This window comes from Lactuca saligna, chromosome 8, assembly GCF_052625555.1.
Source record: "Lactuca saligna cultivar CGN05327 chromosome 8, ASM5262555v1, whole genome shotgun sequence".
Lineage (NCBI taxonomy): Eukaryota > Viridiplantae > Streptophyta > Magnoliopsida > Asterales > Asteraceae > Lactuca > Lactuca saligna.
Genome location: NC_136424.1, coordinates 9,002,285 through 9,016,803, shown reverse-complemented (window position 1 = coordinate 9,016,803; position 14,519 = coordinate 9,002,285). Strand labels below are relative to the sequence as shown.

Sequence of the window (14,519 nt, the reverse complement as noted above, 5' to 3'; positions counted from 1 at the left end):
TTCTATAAACAAAATATAATAGTTTAAAGCAGTTTATAATGATTATTAATACTAGTCATACATACTTACCATCGTTTTATAATGAACAAAATTAGGTATTGACAAGAGAGTATACTTAAAAACACTCGAGATTCTTTCAAATTATTAACATATTAAAATAGATCTACATTATTAGATTTAAATAATTCAACTTTGTTTTATTTAATAAGGTTTGAAATATATCTCTCGTAAAATTTAAATCTTACCATAACAAAATACAATAAAACAAATGATAAATATAAACTCAGCTAGATAAACATATAATACACAACCAAAAGGAACATACAATTTGGTACAATTGGGAACAGGAGGGCATAATGAGAACCAATTTTTGGATATCGTTTTTGTGAATTGTGTATCTTTACTATTCTTGTCTATATTTTGGTCATATTTCTAAGTATATCAAATGTAAGAATGTTCAAAAATCAAAATCTTCGGAGAGGTGTACAAGTCAATTTGAGACACAAAATTTAGTAGTTCTCATGTTTGAATTGATTATAAGTTTTCGTGACAGTAGTGCAATAATAATTATCAAATAATAATATTCCGATATATCATATAACTTAAAGGGTCGGAAATTCAAAGAAAGTATCACAATGTAATAATGTAAACAAAAAGAAATTATAAAACTCATATATTAGCAGCAGCCTATCTATAACAACATAGTACAACTATTTTATCCTTCCACTCTACACCATATGCAAACCAAACCAATCAAAAAGTCATCCCTCAAAATCCCTCCTTATAACCTCAACCAACAACTCATTCCACGTGTCAACCGGGCCCGGCATACACCAATGCAAACAATCCTGCGGTGGGGGCCGCCCATCCGCACTCCTTTTCACCACCTTATTCGGGTCAAGATTCCTATACGGGCCCGGATGACCATCATGCCTATACGAAAAAGCTTTGGTTATATCCATAAAAACAACCCGGGATTTATTCGTTATATTTTTCACACCAATATTAAACCCCAACACTTGTTTATCATGCATTATATTCGTAAACCCATTCTCCACTAAATCCACAGCGGGCTTCACCTTCCCGGTGCACGACCCGCCTGTGTTCCAGGCTCCACCCTCGTAATGGTCCGGTGAATACGACCGGACCACAGTCAGCCCGGTGTAACTCGGGCTGGTCACTAGGGTGGACATAATAGTTGCTACAGAGATTTTAAAAGCTTCGGGGGATTCGATTTTTTGGGGGCGGGATTTATCGGGCCACCATAACTGTCCGCCCACGATTTCGTTGTTTAGAATATACACGGCTCGTTTTGCGAACCAGTGACCTGAGGAAAGGACGAGGATGTCAAAAGTGGGAATGTCATTTAAGAAAGTTTCGTCTGGGATGTCAAGGTGGAGCTTGTCTACACCCTCGGGTGCAAAATCGAATTTTTCGGTTGTTTTGTGGACTAGCCATGAGGACCATATCCGTATGATTGTTACGGATGTTGATTGGAAATAATAACGTTGCATTCTTTTGTTCCCTCGGTTTTTTGGAACTTCCACCTGTAATTTTTGGAATACTTCTCAGAAATTCAGAAAGAAAAAAGTACAAGGATTGAATCACTATAAAAAAGTAGTTAAAGTGACTAAATCAATAAAATGATGAAAGCCGAGAACAAAAAAAATTAAGAGCAAGAGAAGAGGAGACCTAATACTTCCTAATTTAAAATTAATATGCAGTTCTACTAGTTTGAGACCAGCATTTCGAATTTGTAGTGTTTTGTTGATAACTTGAAGGGGATAAAATAAAATGCAAGAAATAACAGTATACTTTCCTTTATTTTAGTATTACAGCATTCTACTATCATTTCTTTCTATTACAACATTATACTTGTGACTTTTTTTCTTATTAATGTGTTTTATTTTAAAAGTTCTACCCAATTTTAGCATTGTATTTGGACGACATTGCTACTTTTGGGTAACAGTTTTCAATATACAATGTTGTAATAGGAAGAAACGAAAGTAGGATGCTATAACAAAAAAATCAATAAAGGTATGTTGCTATTTCTTGCATTTAACCTAATTTAAATGCTCGTGACCAAAACAAAAAGAAAAAAAAAGTTCTTCTCCACACAAAATAAACACAATGTTTTTTTTTTCTTTTTCAGAATGCTTCAACATGACATTAATAACGATTTTAGAACTTAGGAAATCGATACAAAGTTGCAAATTAGTTTGATTTCATTAAATTCATTTCAATTGTATTGATCGTGGAATATCATAGAAAACTAGGAATCCATGTCATAAAAGGATTTCGTTGTGGTTATTTATTTCTATTAATATCAAAATAAAGATAACTGCATACAGTAATTAGGGCGTATTACATAAAAGTCACTATATTTTGGACATTTTTTGTGGTTTATCTACTATATTTCAATTTCATCAATGAAAGCCACCCAAGTTTGACAATTTTTTCTATGTCGACCGCTTTCACCTGTTAAGACTTGCTATAGCAAGTTATAGTGGTCACAATACAAAATTTTGTCAAAGTTTAGTGGCTTTAGTGAAACATGTGATACTAAACTTTGGCACTAAATATTTCACTAAAATAAATTTGAATTTTTTTCTATTGTGACCTCTTTAACCTGCTATAGCAGGTCAAAGTGGTTGACATAGAAGAATTACCAAATTTAATGACCAAAATAGAGTGGCTTTTATGTATTTTGACCTAGTAATTATATTAGAGAAGGAATACTTGCCTGCCAAAGTATGCATAACATTGACTCCATCTGATTTCTGGCAACAGAGTCACCTACAAAAGCTAATGTCTTTCCTCTCACCAATTCCAGAAACTTCTTGGGGTCAAATCTAGGAAGATCACATTTTGTGGGTTTCCATCGCCAATTCTCATAGTCTTTATCAGGTCTACCATTTCCTTGACAGTTTTCCATTTGTGTCAAGACAGGGCATGAACTGTTTGTGTATAAAGGTCCAGCTGAATCATATACCCATTTCCCATCATACAGATCACACCCTACAAATCCAACCATCAAAACCATAAATAAGTTTATAGCATATCTATAACTTTTTCCCATTAAGTTCTATATCAATAAAGTGGCTGAATGCCTTATGATTTCTGTCAGGATAAACTCTTGTATACTGTATACATAAGCTTTCTTTCTATTCTGGACTGAATAAGCTGTCTCAATCAGACATACCCTTAGATTTCACAATATTTATCAATTTTAACTATATATTCATCAAATTTTGCTGTGACAAGAGTTGGGAGGAAAAAAAGAAGGGAAAAAAGGTAAAGGGTTATTGTCTTAATACATTAAGCCAGGTTCTCTGGCTTAGCCCATTAAGTTGTTGTCCAGATTAAATAGAAAAAGAAACAGCCAATCAAGTGCTTAACCTATTAAGCCTATCAAGTGAAAAAGAAACAACCCCTTAGAACTGTAAAGGCATTGACAACACATTGGTACCTGAATCAACACTCTTCTTGGTTCCTGTATCCACAGTTTTGTTGATAACTAAATCAACAGTTTTGTTGATATCCGAGTCAACCATCTTCTTGTTGATATCTGAGTCAATGGACTTGTTGACATCTGGTTCAACGGACTTGTTGATATCTGAATCAATGGTCTTGTTGATATTTGAGTCAACCGTCTTGTTAATATCCGAGTCAACCGTCTTGTTGATATCTGAGTCAACCGTCTTCTTGATATCTGAGTCAACCGTCTTCTTGATATCCGAGTCAACCGTCTTGTTGATATATGAGTCAATGGTCTTGTTGACATCTGGGTCAACCGTCTTGTTGACATCTGGGTCAACCGTCTTGTTGATATCTGAGTCAACCGTCTTCTTGATATCTGAGTCAACCGTCTGGTTGGTATCTGACTCAACTGTCTTGTTTATATCTGATTCAATGTTCTTGTTGACATCTGAATCAATGTTCTTGTTGACATCAGAGTCAATGTTATTGTTGACATCTGGGTCAACAGTCTTGCTGATATCCAACTCAATGGTTTTACTTTTGTTGATATTTGAATCAACGGTCTTGTTGACATCTGAATCAACAGTGTTATTAATATCAAAATCAACAATCTTGTCGGTAGCTGAATCAACAATCTTTCTATTTGTTTCTGTATCGTTAACACTGTTCTCAAATATGCTTGTTTCATTATTAAAGGGTGATAACTCAATTTTGCTAGGTTCATCAAGGTTATAAAAGTAGCCACTAACTTTAGATCCAATTGGCTGATAGACAAGAAGCAAAGAGGCAAAAATTAAGAACAAGGCAAGTCCCCCCACTGAAGTTGCAATTGGTAGAAGTGTCTTTGGATACGCAACCATTGGTTTAGGGGACCCCGATCCCATGGCTTTTTAAAACCCAAAGAAACTAAAGAAGCAATGTTAGTGGTAACGGATTCTCCTTGAAGACATTAACTCCTCCATTGCATCATTTTTTAGCAACAAAATGAAATGAAATGAAATCCACCTGTAGCATGCGGAAAAGGAAATAAGAAGCTATAAGACTATTGAGCATAATGCTAGTCATATAGGAAATAACTTATTTTCAACTTCATATAGACTCTGTAAGAAATATGTAATACTCCAGATGTATTTAAACAAAATGCAAATATAGCATCAGGAAATGATCTTGCTATAAGCAAAGAGATAGTATAGCAATCCTGTGCTTTATGCTTTCATGGTTCCTTGGATGCTAAGCTATATACAATATAGTCAAATACTAGTCAAAAGAATAAGGTAACAGGTGACAGAAATACAGAAGAGACTTCCCCATCAATTTAAATATGAGATCTTCCTATTCCCTATCTGTTTTGTTTTTCAGTGGGAGCTTTATTTACACTTTAAAGTTTAAATCCCCCTTATTCCCAATTGAATAAGTAAAATGCCTCCTGGATATCATCAATTTACAATCACCTACTGAATCCTTGCAAACATGATATGCACCACATTTCACATGTATTCTACACTAAAAAAAACTCAGACATATATCATTGTGCATGCCTAAGAACCAAATCTAGACCTCCAATTATATAAGATTGTAACTCATGTAAAGAACTCATCTGAAAAGGAATCTGATTCTTTAAATACCTAGAATAATATGGCATGCCCAAGCAAAACGCTTAAAGCTTTAGACCTTAAATGATCACCATGCCGAAAGCCAAAAGGTATTGAAAACAAAATAAAATATTGGGATACAAGGAAAACCATACAGTTTGGACTTTGGACAATTAAACAGCATTATATCTACAACCATGAGTAAACATCTAGAAGAGTTAGCTAAGGAACAAAAGTAAGGCTGCCACTCAATTAACTGCTGAAAGTGCCTACATTCATATGTACAACCCACACTGACATAATCCAAACCACTTACATACTGCACAAGGTTTGGGCTTTTACAAGAAACCTATGCCCATTTATCCGGGTTAAGATGCTTAACCAAACTGCCAATCACTAATTCGGACACATCTGATATCACGATTTTCTATGTTATTATGCATGATGGAGATTCTACAGAATGTGAACATAAATCATGCTTGATAGAGCTTTACAAGTCAAATAACCATGTTAGAAGTTACAATTTTTGAACAAAACAAAAAGGTGCATTGTACTTGCTTCATTGGAGAACTTTGGCATAAAACAAGTACTTATATGAACCACACGGAACCTTAACACTAAGAAGAGAGTTATGATAACCTCAATACAATCAATTAAGAACTGAGATGTTGCGAGCGTGAAAACTGAGAATGTGAGACTCAAAACGTGCAATCGTGGTATGTTTGATAAGAATTACGGTGGCTACACTAAATCGTCCCAAACCTAAAAGCATTAATCGGATTGTAAACAAAATATTCGAGCTAAATTTGCCGGAATTTCGCTAAGCAGATCAAATCGAACTTCTGAATCAAATGACGAAATGTAATGGGGTTAGAATCGTGTGATCTGTGATCAGCGCGTGAAGATAGTGATACTGTTGAACATACCCGTCTATGGACCGCAGGACTTGAGAGATCGTTGAGGATCAGGCGGTCGCCGGAAAAGCCGCGATACGATTGCACAGAAGAAGAAAAGATTTATGCGAAGCGTGGTAAGCAGACAGAGCAAACCAAAGCACGGCAAAAGAATATATATAGATTTGTGATCCAATTATATAAAAGCGATTTGAATCATTTTTGAATAACCGTGTCACGGATTTGACTTCATGTGATTATGTAAATTTTAGCACTTTTGCACGATTATTATTTTAATTATATATGTTATTAAAGTGAAGCATTTATTTAGAGTAAATTACGAATTTCTTTCATGTGGTTTGCCTTAACTTATGGATCTAGTCCAGTTTTTTCGTTTTTCACTGGATAGTCCTTGAACCTTCTAATCGTTTCATGATTAATCTTCATAAATTGAAATGGTACATGTGGTTTCGAGAAATATTAAATTTATTCCTTAATTTTTTTCGGTTGATCCCTTACTTGTATAAAAATACTTTTAAACCATTTTTATATATTTTATCTTTTAATTACATTTAAAAGTTAAAAACTATTTAATAAGAATGTGGGTCCTATTATCCCACCAACACCCCAAAACTCATTAACCCTTCCGGATTCAAATAGGCCTCATTTAGAGATGCATACAAGAACCGGATTCACTATTCAAAATCGGATCCAATCCGAATCCGGATTTGGTCAAAACCGGTTTTGACCAAATTGGATCAGATCGGATTTAAAACCGGATTTTCAGTCGGATCGTAATCCTATATTCCAATTCGGATTTGATACCGAATCGTAAACCGGATTCGTAAAAAATCGGATCCAAATCCACCCCAAAACTCGATTAAAACCCACTAAAATCGGTTTAAACCGGTTTCAAATCGGATTCGGATTTCGGTTGGAACCGGATCGGATTTTTTATGACGTAAGCAAAACCGAATCGGATTCGGGTTTTGTGCACCTCCAGCCTCATTCGACCACCATATTTATTCCTACATACATCTCTCTAGTCCGCCTCTATTATTGGAAACCGTTGTCGGCGTTATCGATGTCCCCCAGAAAGCTTGTGGTCGTCATCGTGTGGTTGTCATCGATGCATACCATAACTCGCTAGAGGATCCAACTTCACAAACCTAAAGCAACCAATACACACCGACACCACCTCATCTCAACTCCGTCAACCATCACTTATACAATCAGTTTGGTCCCATAACCCATTCATCTCAGTGTATCTTTTTTCTCTCACCAATGATATTTATCCCTGCTTTGCAGAGATTCTGACATCTCTATCCTCACTGGGAATCATCGCTTCCCTTTTACATCAAAAACCTGCAACTCATATGGACTTCAATGCATCAATCGATTTTTAGTAACCATCTAACAACAACATTCTAACATTCAAACTCACAACACATATAGTTTTTAAATTGATTTTTCAATAAATGTCTCTTAAACACATGTAGTTTTTAAATTGATTGTTCAGTAAATGTCTCTTAAGCATTTACTAAAACAACTCTCGTGCAACTTAAATAGATTCCATTTTTCAGCATTAATCAAGAGACCATGTCCAAAAACCAATCGCTCTTATATAGATTCCATTTTTTAGCATTAATCGGGAAACCAGATCCATAAACCAACCACTTCAATTTATCAATCGATTTTCAATAACCATCTAACAACAACATTCTAACATTCAAACTCACAACATATATATAGTTTTTAAATTAATTTTTCCGTAAATATATCTTAAGCATTTAATCGAACCACTCCCACACGACTCAAATAGATCCATATTCCAACATTAATCAGGAGACCAGGCAGGGAAACTAAGCACTCTTATATAGTCAATACAAAGTTACACCTGTTATGTTCGATACAAACATAATATAACTGAGAAATAAGAGAAAATATATAGCACGAAGAGAATCATTGAGGGGAGTATAAGTATAAGAACCCAAAATTTTGAGAGATTTGACATTGGGTGAATAATATACCAATAGGGCAATTTGGTCATTTAGAGGAAATTCATAAATTGAGAATATGTAATTTCATGAAATCAGTCAAGATAAGTCTAAGTCACTTTTATCAGACGAGATAAGTGAGTTCAACAAAAAAATGCAAGAGATAGTGCATTTAGGCCTCAAAGGGTAAAATGATAATTTTATGCTTTCCAAGCCAAGTTTGTGACTTAATATATTAAGACCCTTAAGTAGTCAGTTTGAAGTGACTTAATGGAGACGTAGAACTCATCTTCACCTCCGTATGGATATACAGATCATAAAAAATGGGCTTACAATGAAGGAGTTATAAGTACTGGAATATTATAGCAAAATTGTCCTATAACTAAAATGGAATCGGTTAAGGAGTTACTGAAATGCAGGCACCGCGCCGTGGTGGGCAAAGCGGTAAAATAGAAGAAAGTCTCGTCGTAAGTAGAGGGCAATGTACTTTCACTACGATGTAGTAATATCGGGTACCGCAACGTGGGGTGAAAGTAGGATGTTAAATGAGAAAGGCACCACGACTCGGTAAAAGGGATACCACAACCTAATTAGGCGCACATTGGCATGGTAGACATGTTGTCGCGACACTCTAACTAGCGTCCCATTACTTGACAATCCCAATTAATCTCACACTCTAAGAACCAGATGAACACTTCCTGATTCTCAGTAAAACTGACAGTCCTTAATGCTTGAATGATCCCACACTCAAATCTTGAAGACCAAAAGACAGATACTTCATCTAATACCTAAGCAACGAGCTACTTCCTTTGGCACCCTCATCCGCCAATCAATAACGGTTACTAAAACCACCGATTCCTGACAATGTTGAATAACCATCCTATGGAACCATGTCCGCATACCTCCTATATAATACTCCTTTTCCAAAGGTGTTCCAAACAAGCCTCCCGCTCTCGGGCTCTAGAAATCATTCCATTCAGGGTTCGCACCCTGGCTCGCTTACCCGCTCAAACGTCCACAATTGAATTGCATTAACTAAAGCAACCTCTACCCTAAATCGGGCTACATCTACTCCCCAAATATAGTCTACAAATCCCAAAAGTGCAATAGGTCGCACAATCAATCATTACTAGGGATGAGCGTGGGACGGAACCGCTACCGACTCGTACCGTTCCCGATTTCCCGAAAACCGAATTTGGTCGAAAGTCAATCCCGAGTACCGAACCGAATTAACAACACTGGTACTGGTACCGGGAATACCGATTTTCAGTACTAGTACCGGTATCGGCGGTAACGATTCCCGAATTTCATGTATTTTGAGTACCAAGTACCATCCCATATTTTTAAATTCGGTACTGGTTCCGGTACGCTACCGGTATGGGATTGGGATTTGGAACAAACTGCTCATCCCTAATCATCACCGCCTAATACAAGAGATCCAAGGCAAACCAAACCTCACAAACTACTTATGCCACATCGACCCACCTGCGCTGAAATAATGTTGCCTATCCTTACAACCAACTGACCCCGAGCTGGAGTACAACCTGATCCCGGTATCACAAGCTTACCCACTCCTTTGAGCTTGAAAATTGAAAGGAATAATATTTGCCCTATAAAATGATAGTCCAATCCATCAATTAACCATCCTACTTCCATTTCCAAAACCCCAGGTGAACATAATCATCACTCCTTCTGGAGTCCCCGCGGCTTACATTTCGGCATCGAACAAAATCTTGAAGCCTAAAGTCTAGAAACTCATGTGCTAGCCTCTCCCGCGTATCCCGCGGAATGCAACAAGCACAGATCATCTCACTGATCCTAGATAACTGTAGCCCTCTGCCCATCAGAATATATACCAGTAATAAGTCATGGTCCTCGAAAACTCGACCAGCTCCTCTCCCTATCGTCGTTACAGTTGTTGAAACTGTTATAGCAGCCGCTTCGGCTATGGTTGCATAGCACTCGTAGAAATACTCAACCACGGCGGTCTTGGAAGACCCAATCATCTTCGGAATCTATCCCCGAATGATCTCAATCTCCTCCTCCCGGGTGATCTCTCTGACAAGATCCTCTAATAATACTGGTCTATCATGGCTGCCAGCTCTCGATTCCGATCTGGATCCGGTCTCAAAATGTCTCGAATAATCCATACCATAATCATCGGACTAACTTCAAACTAAACCCCAGGGGTTGTGGCTTCCTTGCTACGTGTATGTGATGGGTTTTGGTCATAAGAACATCCTATGTGCTTTGGTCATAAGAACATCCTATGTGCTCATACAAACCCTAATGCTTGGATCTAGGTTTCTCTATTGTACATGCAAGTTATCCAAGACTATAAACCCTAATTCTAACATATGGAAATCGATATTAACATATAATTAGGTTTAAGATATTACCTTGATTGTTATGTAGCAATAACAATCCCAATTCCTCCTTGTATTGACTTTAGAAAGCTTAGAGTCACAAATGTCACTCCTCTAATGGTTCACAAACACCAAGAGCAAGAGGATGAAGAGGAGAGAGGATGGAGGCTGCCCAAAATGTGTTCTAACCCTAGAATAAAAGTTCCCCATGTTTTTGAGCCTTAAGGGTTCTATATATAGTGAGGCTAATAGGGTTATCTAACAAGGAAACCCTAATTTGGATGCTTAAACCCTAAGCAACCCATGGACTCCTTTCCTTAAGGCCTTGGACGATTTCCTCATGGGTTTCCCCATAGAATTCATCCACTCCTTAATTTAAGACAATCCACAGCACAAATTGCAATTATCTTATAATTACAATTCCAGTCCCTTAAGTTTAATTAATCTCTTTTAGTCACAAAATTAATTACCAATTAATTATTGACTAATATTAATTAAACAATATGATTTCTCCTTTAATATATTATTCTCATAATACATTAATAAACCATATTTAATCCTTTCTCTCCATAATTCATCCTATCAAGTTGCTTTGGTGAAGGCAACCCAAAAGGACCATGCACCATCGGGTCAAGTACATACCAAAATAGTTATGGACTTAGACACTAATCCAACAGTCTCCCACTTGGAGAAGTCTAATAACTATTATGCGTATGACTTCAGATCCTGATCTGCAATCGTAGCTTTCCAAAGCCGTTGTCAACTCTGATCCTATCAGATACGCGTGTCCTTTAGATAAGGGATCATATATTCCTCCATTCTAGATATCGTATGAGATGATTTCTAATCACTCTCTTTGTACAATATCTCGATTTTCGATTTATGACGACTGACTAATTGAACAAATCAAATTAGCCCTAGCCCGGCCGAGCATTTACGTTTGTCATCACTAAATCATCGAGGGGCCCTAAGATATCGCTTTTATCCTACTTTGGATAAAAGGAACGGATAAACTTTGATACAATGCCCGCTTGCACTAACTCACCGAATCACACACAACAATATGTTTTATAGCACCAAGTTACTAGTGCGTTTACATATTATCAATGTGCAACCGATTTGCAAGATACAACTCACACATATCGGTTTCAAGAATATAAGATGTTATCGTCTCACCAATCACTCGTGATATAATTCATGGAGTGATCCAAGTGAGCGTGGGTTTAATCCAATGCTCAAATCTTATTCATAAGCACTCATGAACGTTGCAGCAAACATTTACTTATGTCTAATACTCTTTTAGACAATCCACACACCAATTCACGACAGTCGTCATTCATATCTACTTCCAACATATGAACGACTGTGGCCCGTTCAAATAATTTGACTGTTCTAAACCAATTAAATTATTCAGGAAGTCAAAACATGCAAAGTGAAACACAAGAATAATACTAATCCCATATGGCCTCAAACCTTTGAGCATAAATAAAACACCTTTTATTTATCACCATATTGATTACTCATTATTTGTCGTTTCGGGTAATCGACTTCTTACTTGAATTATTACACTTGTCCCATGCTCCTAGCATGCACACAATGTTTACCTATGGTTCTTTCTTTGTGAAATAGATCAAATTTAACACATTTCCAATCATTCTCATTTCACAACTCCAAATCCTTTTCCATAAGTGAAAGAATATCAAATTCTTGCTACTTATAGAATATGATAGATTCTAACATTTTATGCAATGATCCTTTCGTAATGTCACTGCACCAAAGTCACAAAGACTATTGCCAATGATATTACAAAGTCCTCTATCGGAGATTGTTACAAGACAATTCCTTAGATATGATGTCTCTCACTCAAAGTACATTCCTTTGAACATCCTTTTGCATAAATGTTTCTAATCTAGACATAGATTTTCAATGTTCAATTCCCAATATGGACACGCTTCCATGTTTTCCATATGACAACTCATTCTTAATAGAATCTTATCTATTCGTAATAATGTCGATATAGTCCATCCAATATGGAAACATTGCCATATTTTCCATATGACAACTCATTCTTAATATAATATTTTCTATTCATAATAATGTCGATATGGTTCATCCAATACCATGCTTTCAACTACTCTCAAGCAACCAATCCTCGTCGAACTTTGGATTGTCCTTTGATAGTTGTTTAATTATTTTAGTCAAAACCGATTCTAGTCCCTTTTCCCTCTAAATGCGCTAGACATTTGGAAAATTTTAGAATGGTCAAATATTAAATCATTTGTAATCGATCCTATACCCGAAGCTTATGGGACACGATGCATGATGTTTTATTTGCTATGCTCTCAAAATTCGAATTGTGAAGAGGAATGTCGTAATCACAATCGAATTTTTAAGAACACACTATGTACCTTTGACTAAATTTATCAACATTTCTTAACCTAAGCCTTTAGATTTGAAATGAAGCATAATATTCTCTCCCTTAATTATTGCAAAACAACTTTACAACCCTTACGACTTTGTAAGGTATAACTCTTGTTTTCTATAATTAATATTGCTAACTTGCAATACTTTCCATAATAATCATACAATCATAACATTTATGCTCCCACTGTCATGATGATTATTATAAACATAACACTTATGCTCCCACTAGCTTCGACATGTATTCATAAACATCTTAACTTTTAGAAAAACAATACCTATTGAATTTCTTAAGTCCATGTTTATAATACTTAATGCTTTGATAATCTTTTATCAAGGCTTCTTGAACTTATACACCTTTGCCTTAGATAGTTCATATGTGTGTCTAAACAATTAAGACTAATTGCCAAACCTCACAATTCAAATTATGGAAAGGGATACCGTAACCATAATCGAATTGGAGAATGCAATTGTACAATCACTATCTTCTTAAAATCTTTCTTAGTGAAAGCATTTCCTCACAATCATTTTCACGAAGGAGGAAATCTTATAACATGTAGATTTAAATGGTGTATGTGTTTCTATCCATGTGAATTTGCTAAAACCAAAGTTTACGACAAATTCAAACTCATATGGACCAAACTTTCTTAATCTTGTTTTCTTGCCTTATGGTAGCACAGTTGCCCACCATGTCTTCCAAGTAGTTAAGCAACTCACCATTTCCTATCAATGTACCTTTCATTGATTAAGGTGCCTTGCCTTTTATGCATTCAAAATGAGAACTCATAGAACTCACATGCATAATTAACTCAACTGGAACAACACAGAAACAAAATAATGTCAACACGATAGGTTGTAAACCTCAACTCGTGTGCTAGTGATGATCGATAAGGTTTATTTTGATTTGTTCTTGAAACCTTTCAAGACCATTAAGACTCCCACTGACTCCTTGACATATAAGATTCTCTTGTTTGACAAACAAATATTTAAGAGTTAGTGTATTTTTTATCAAAACACTTCATAAATTGGTCCTAGTTTGTCTTTGTCTTATCCAAGACATCACAACTTTCCACATTTGATGAACGTTATAAACCTTTTAATACTTGTCACTCATTGCAACAATCTTAACTCTAAGACTTGTTTTGGAACGAAGTATGATTGACTTCTTGATTTAACCCTTTTTTCAATTCTTAATTCCTCTTCTTAAACATACAATTGTACTAAGACTCACTTAGAGGATCATTTAAGATATGATTCTTAATCATTAAGACCTTATCATAAAACATAAAAGGTACTCTCCCTTCTTCTTAGAATAGAGAACCTTTTATCTTTCTGTCTACTTGATTCTTCTTATTCGTTATGCCATTGATTTAAACCTTTTTAATCAATTCGAATTACACTTAATCTTATAAGTATAATCATATTTACTAAACCCTTAGTAAATCATGACAAATATCTTTGTTACTCTTATGGTGGACTTGATCAACACACAACTTTGTGTGCTCGATCTCCTAGTCCTTCACTTGACACTTTGTCAACGAATTAGTCTAATTTCCAAATATGAAATTTCTCATTCATCATGCAACCAAGTTGCGTGATTCCAAATTTCAGTCCAATTGAAATTTGGGCGATGAGAAACTCTCCATATTTGGTAAATTCTCGATATTTCCATAAATAAGAATCATATCCATTCGTTGTAGAAATATGTAAACATCAATTTTCATAACGATTTCATCACAAGGAAATAAACAAATAAATAAATAAGTCAAA

At 35.7% G+C, this 14,519-nt stretch overlaps 1 protein-coding gene across 1 annotated transcript; it reads right to left on the bottom strand.

Annotated features, from left to right (window-relative positions):
• Nucleotides 1-567: 567 nt before the first annotated feature.
• YLS7 (trichome birefringence-like protein (DUF828)) lies at nt 568-6,148 on the bottom strand. Its single transcript, XM_078971858.1, has 4 exons — nt 5,999-6,148; nt 3,470-4,485; nt 2,744-3,018; nt 568-1,547 (listed from the first exon to the last, which is right to left on the bottom strand). The coding sequence occupies exons 2-4, from the start codon at nt 4,362-4,364 to the stop codon at nt 762-764; spliced, it is 1,956 nt and encodes a 651-aa protein (XP_078827984.1). The 5' UTR covers nt 4,365-4,485; nt 5,999-6,148; the 3' UTR covers nt 568-761.
• Between the last annotated feature and the right edge of the window lie 8,371 nt (nt 6,149-14,519).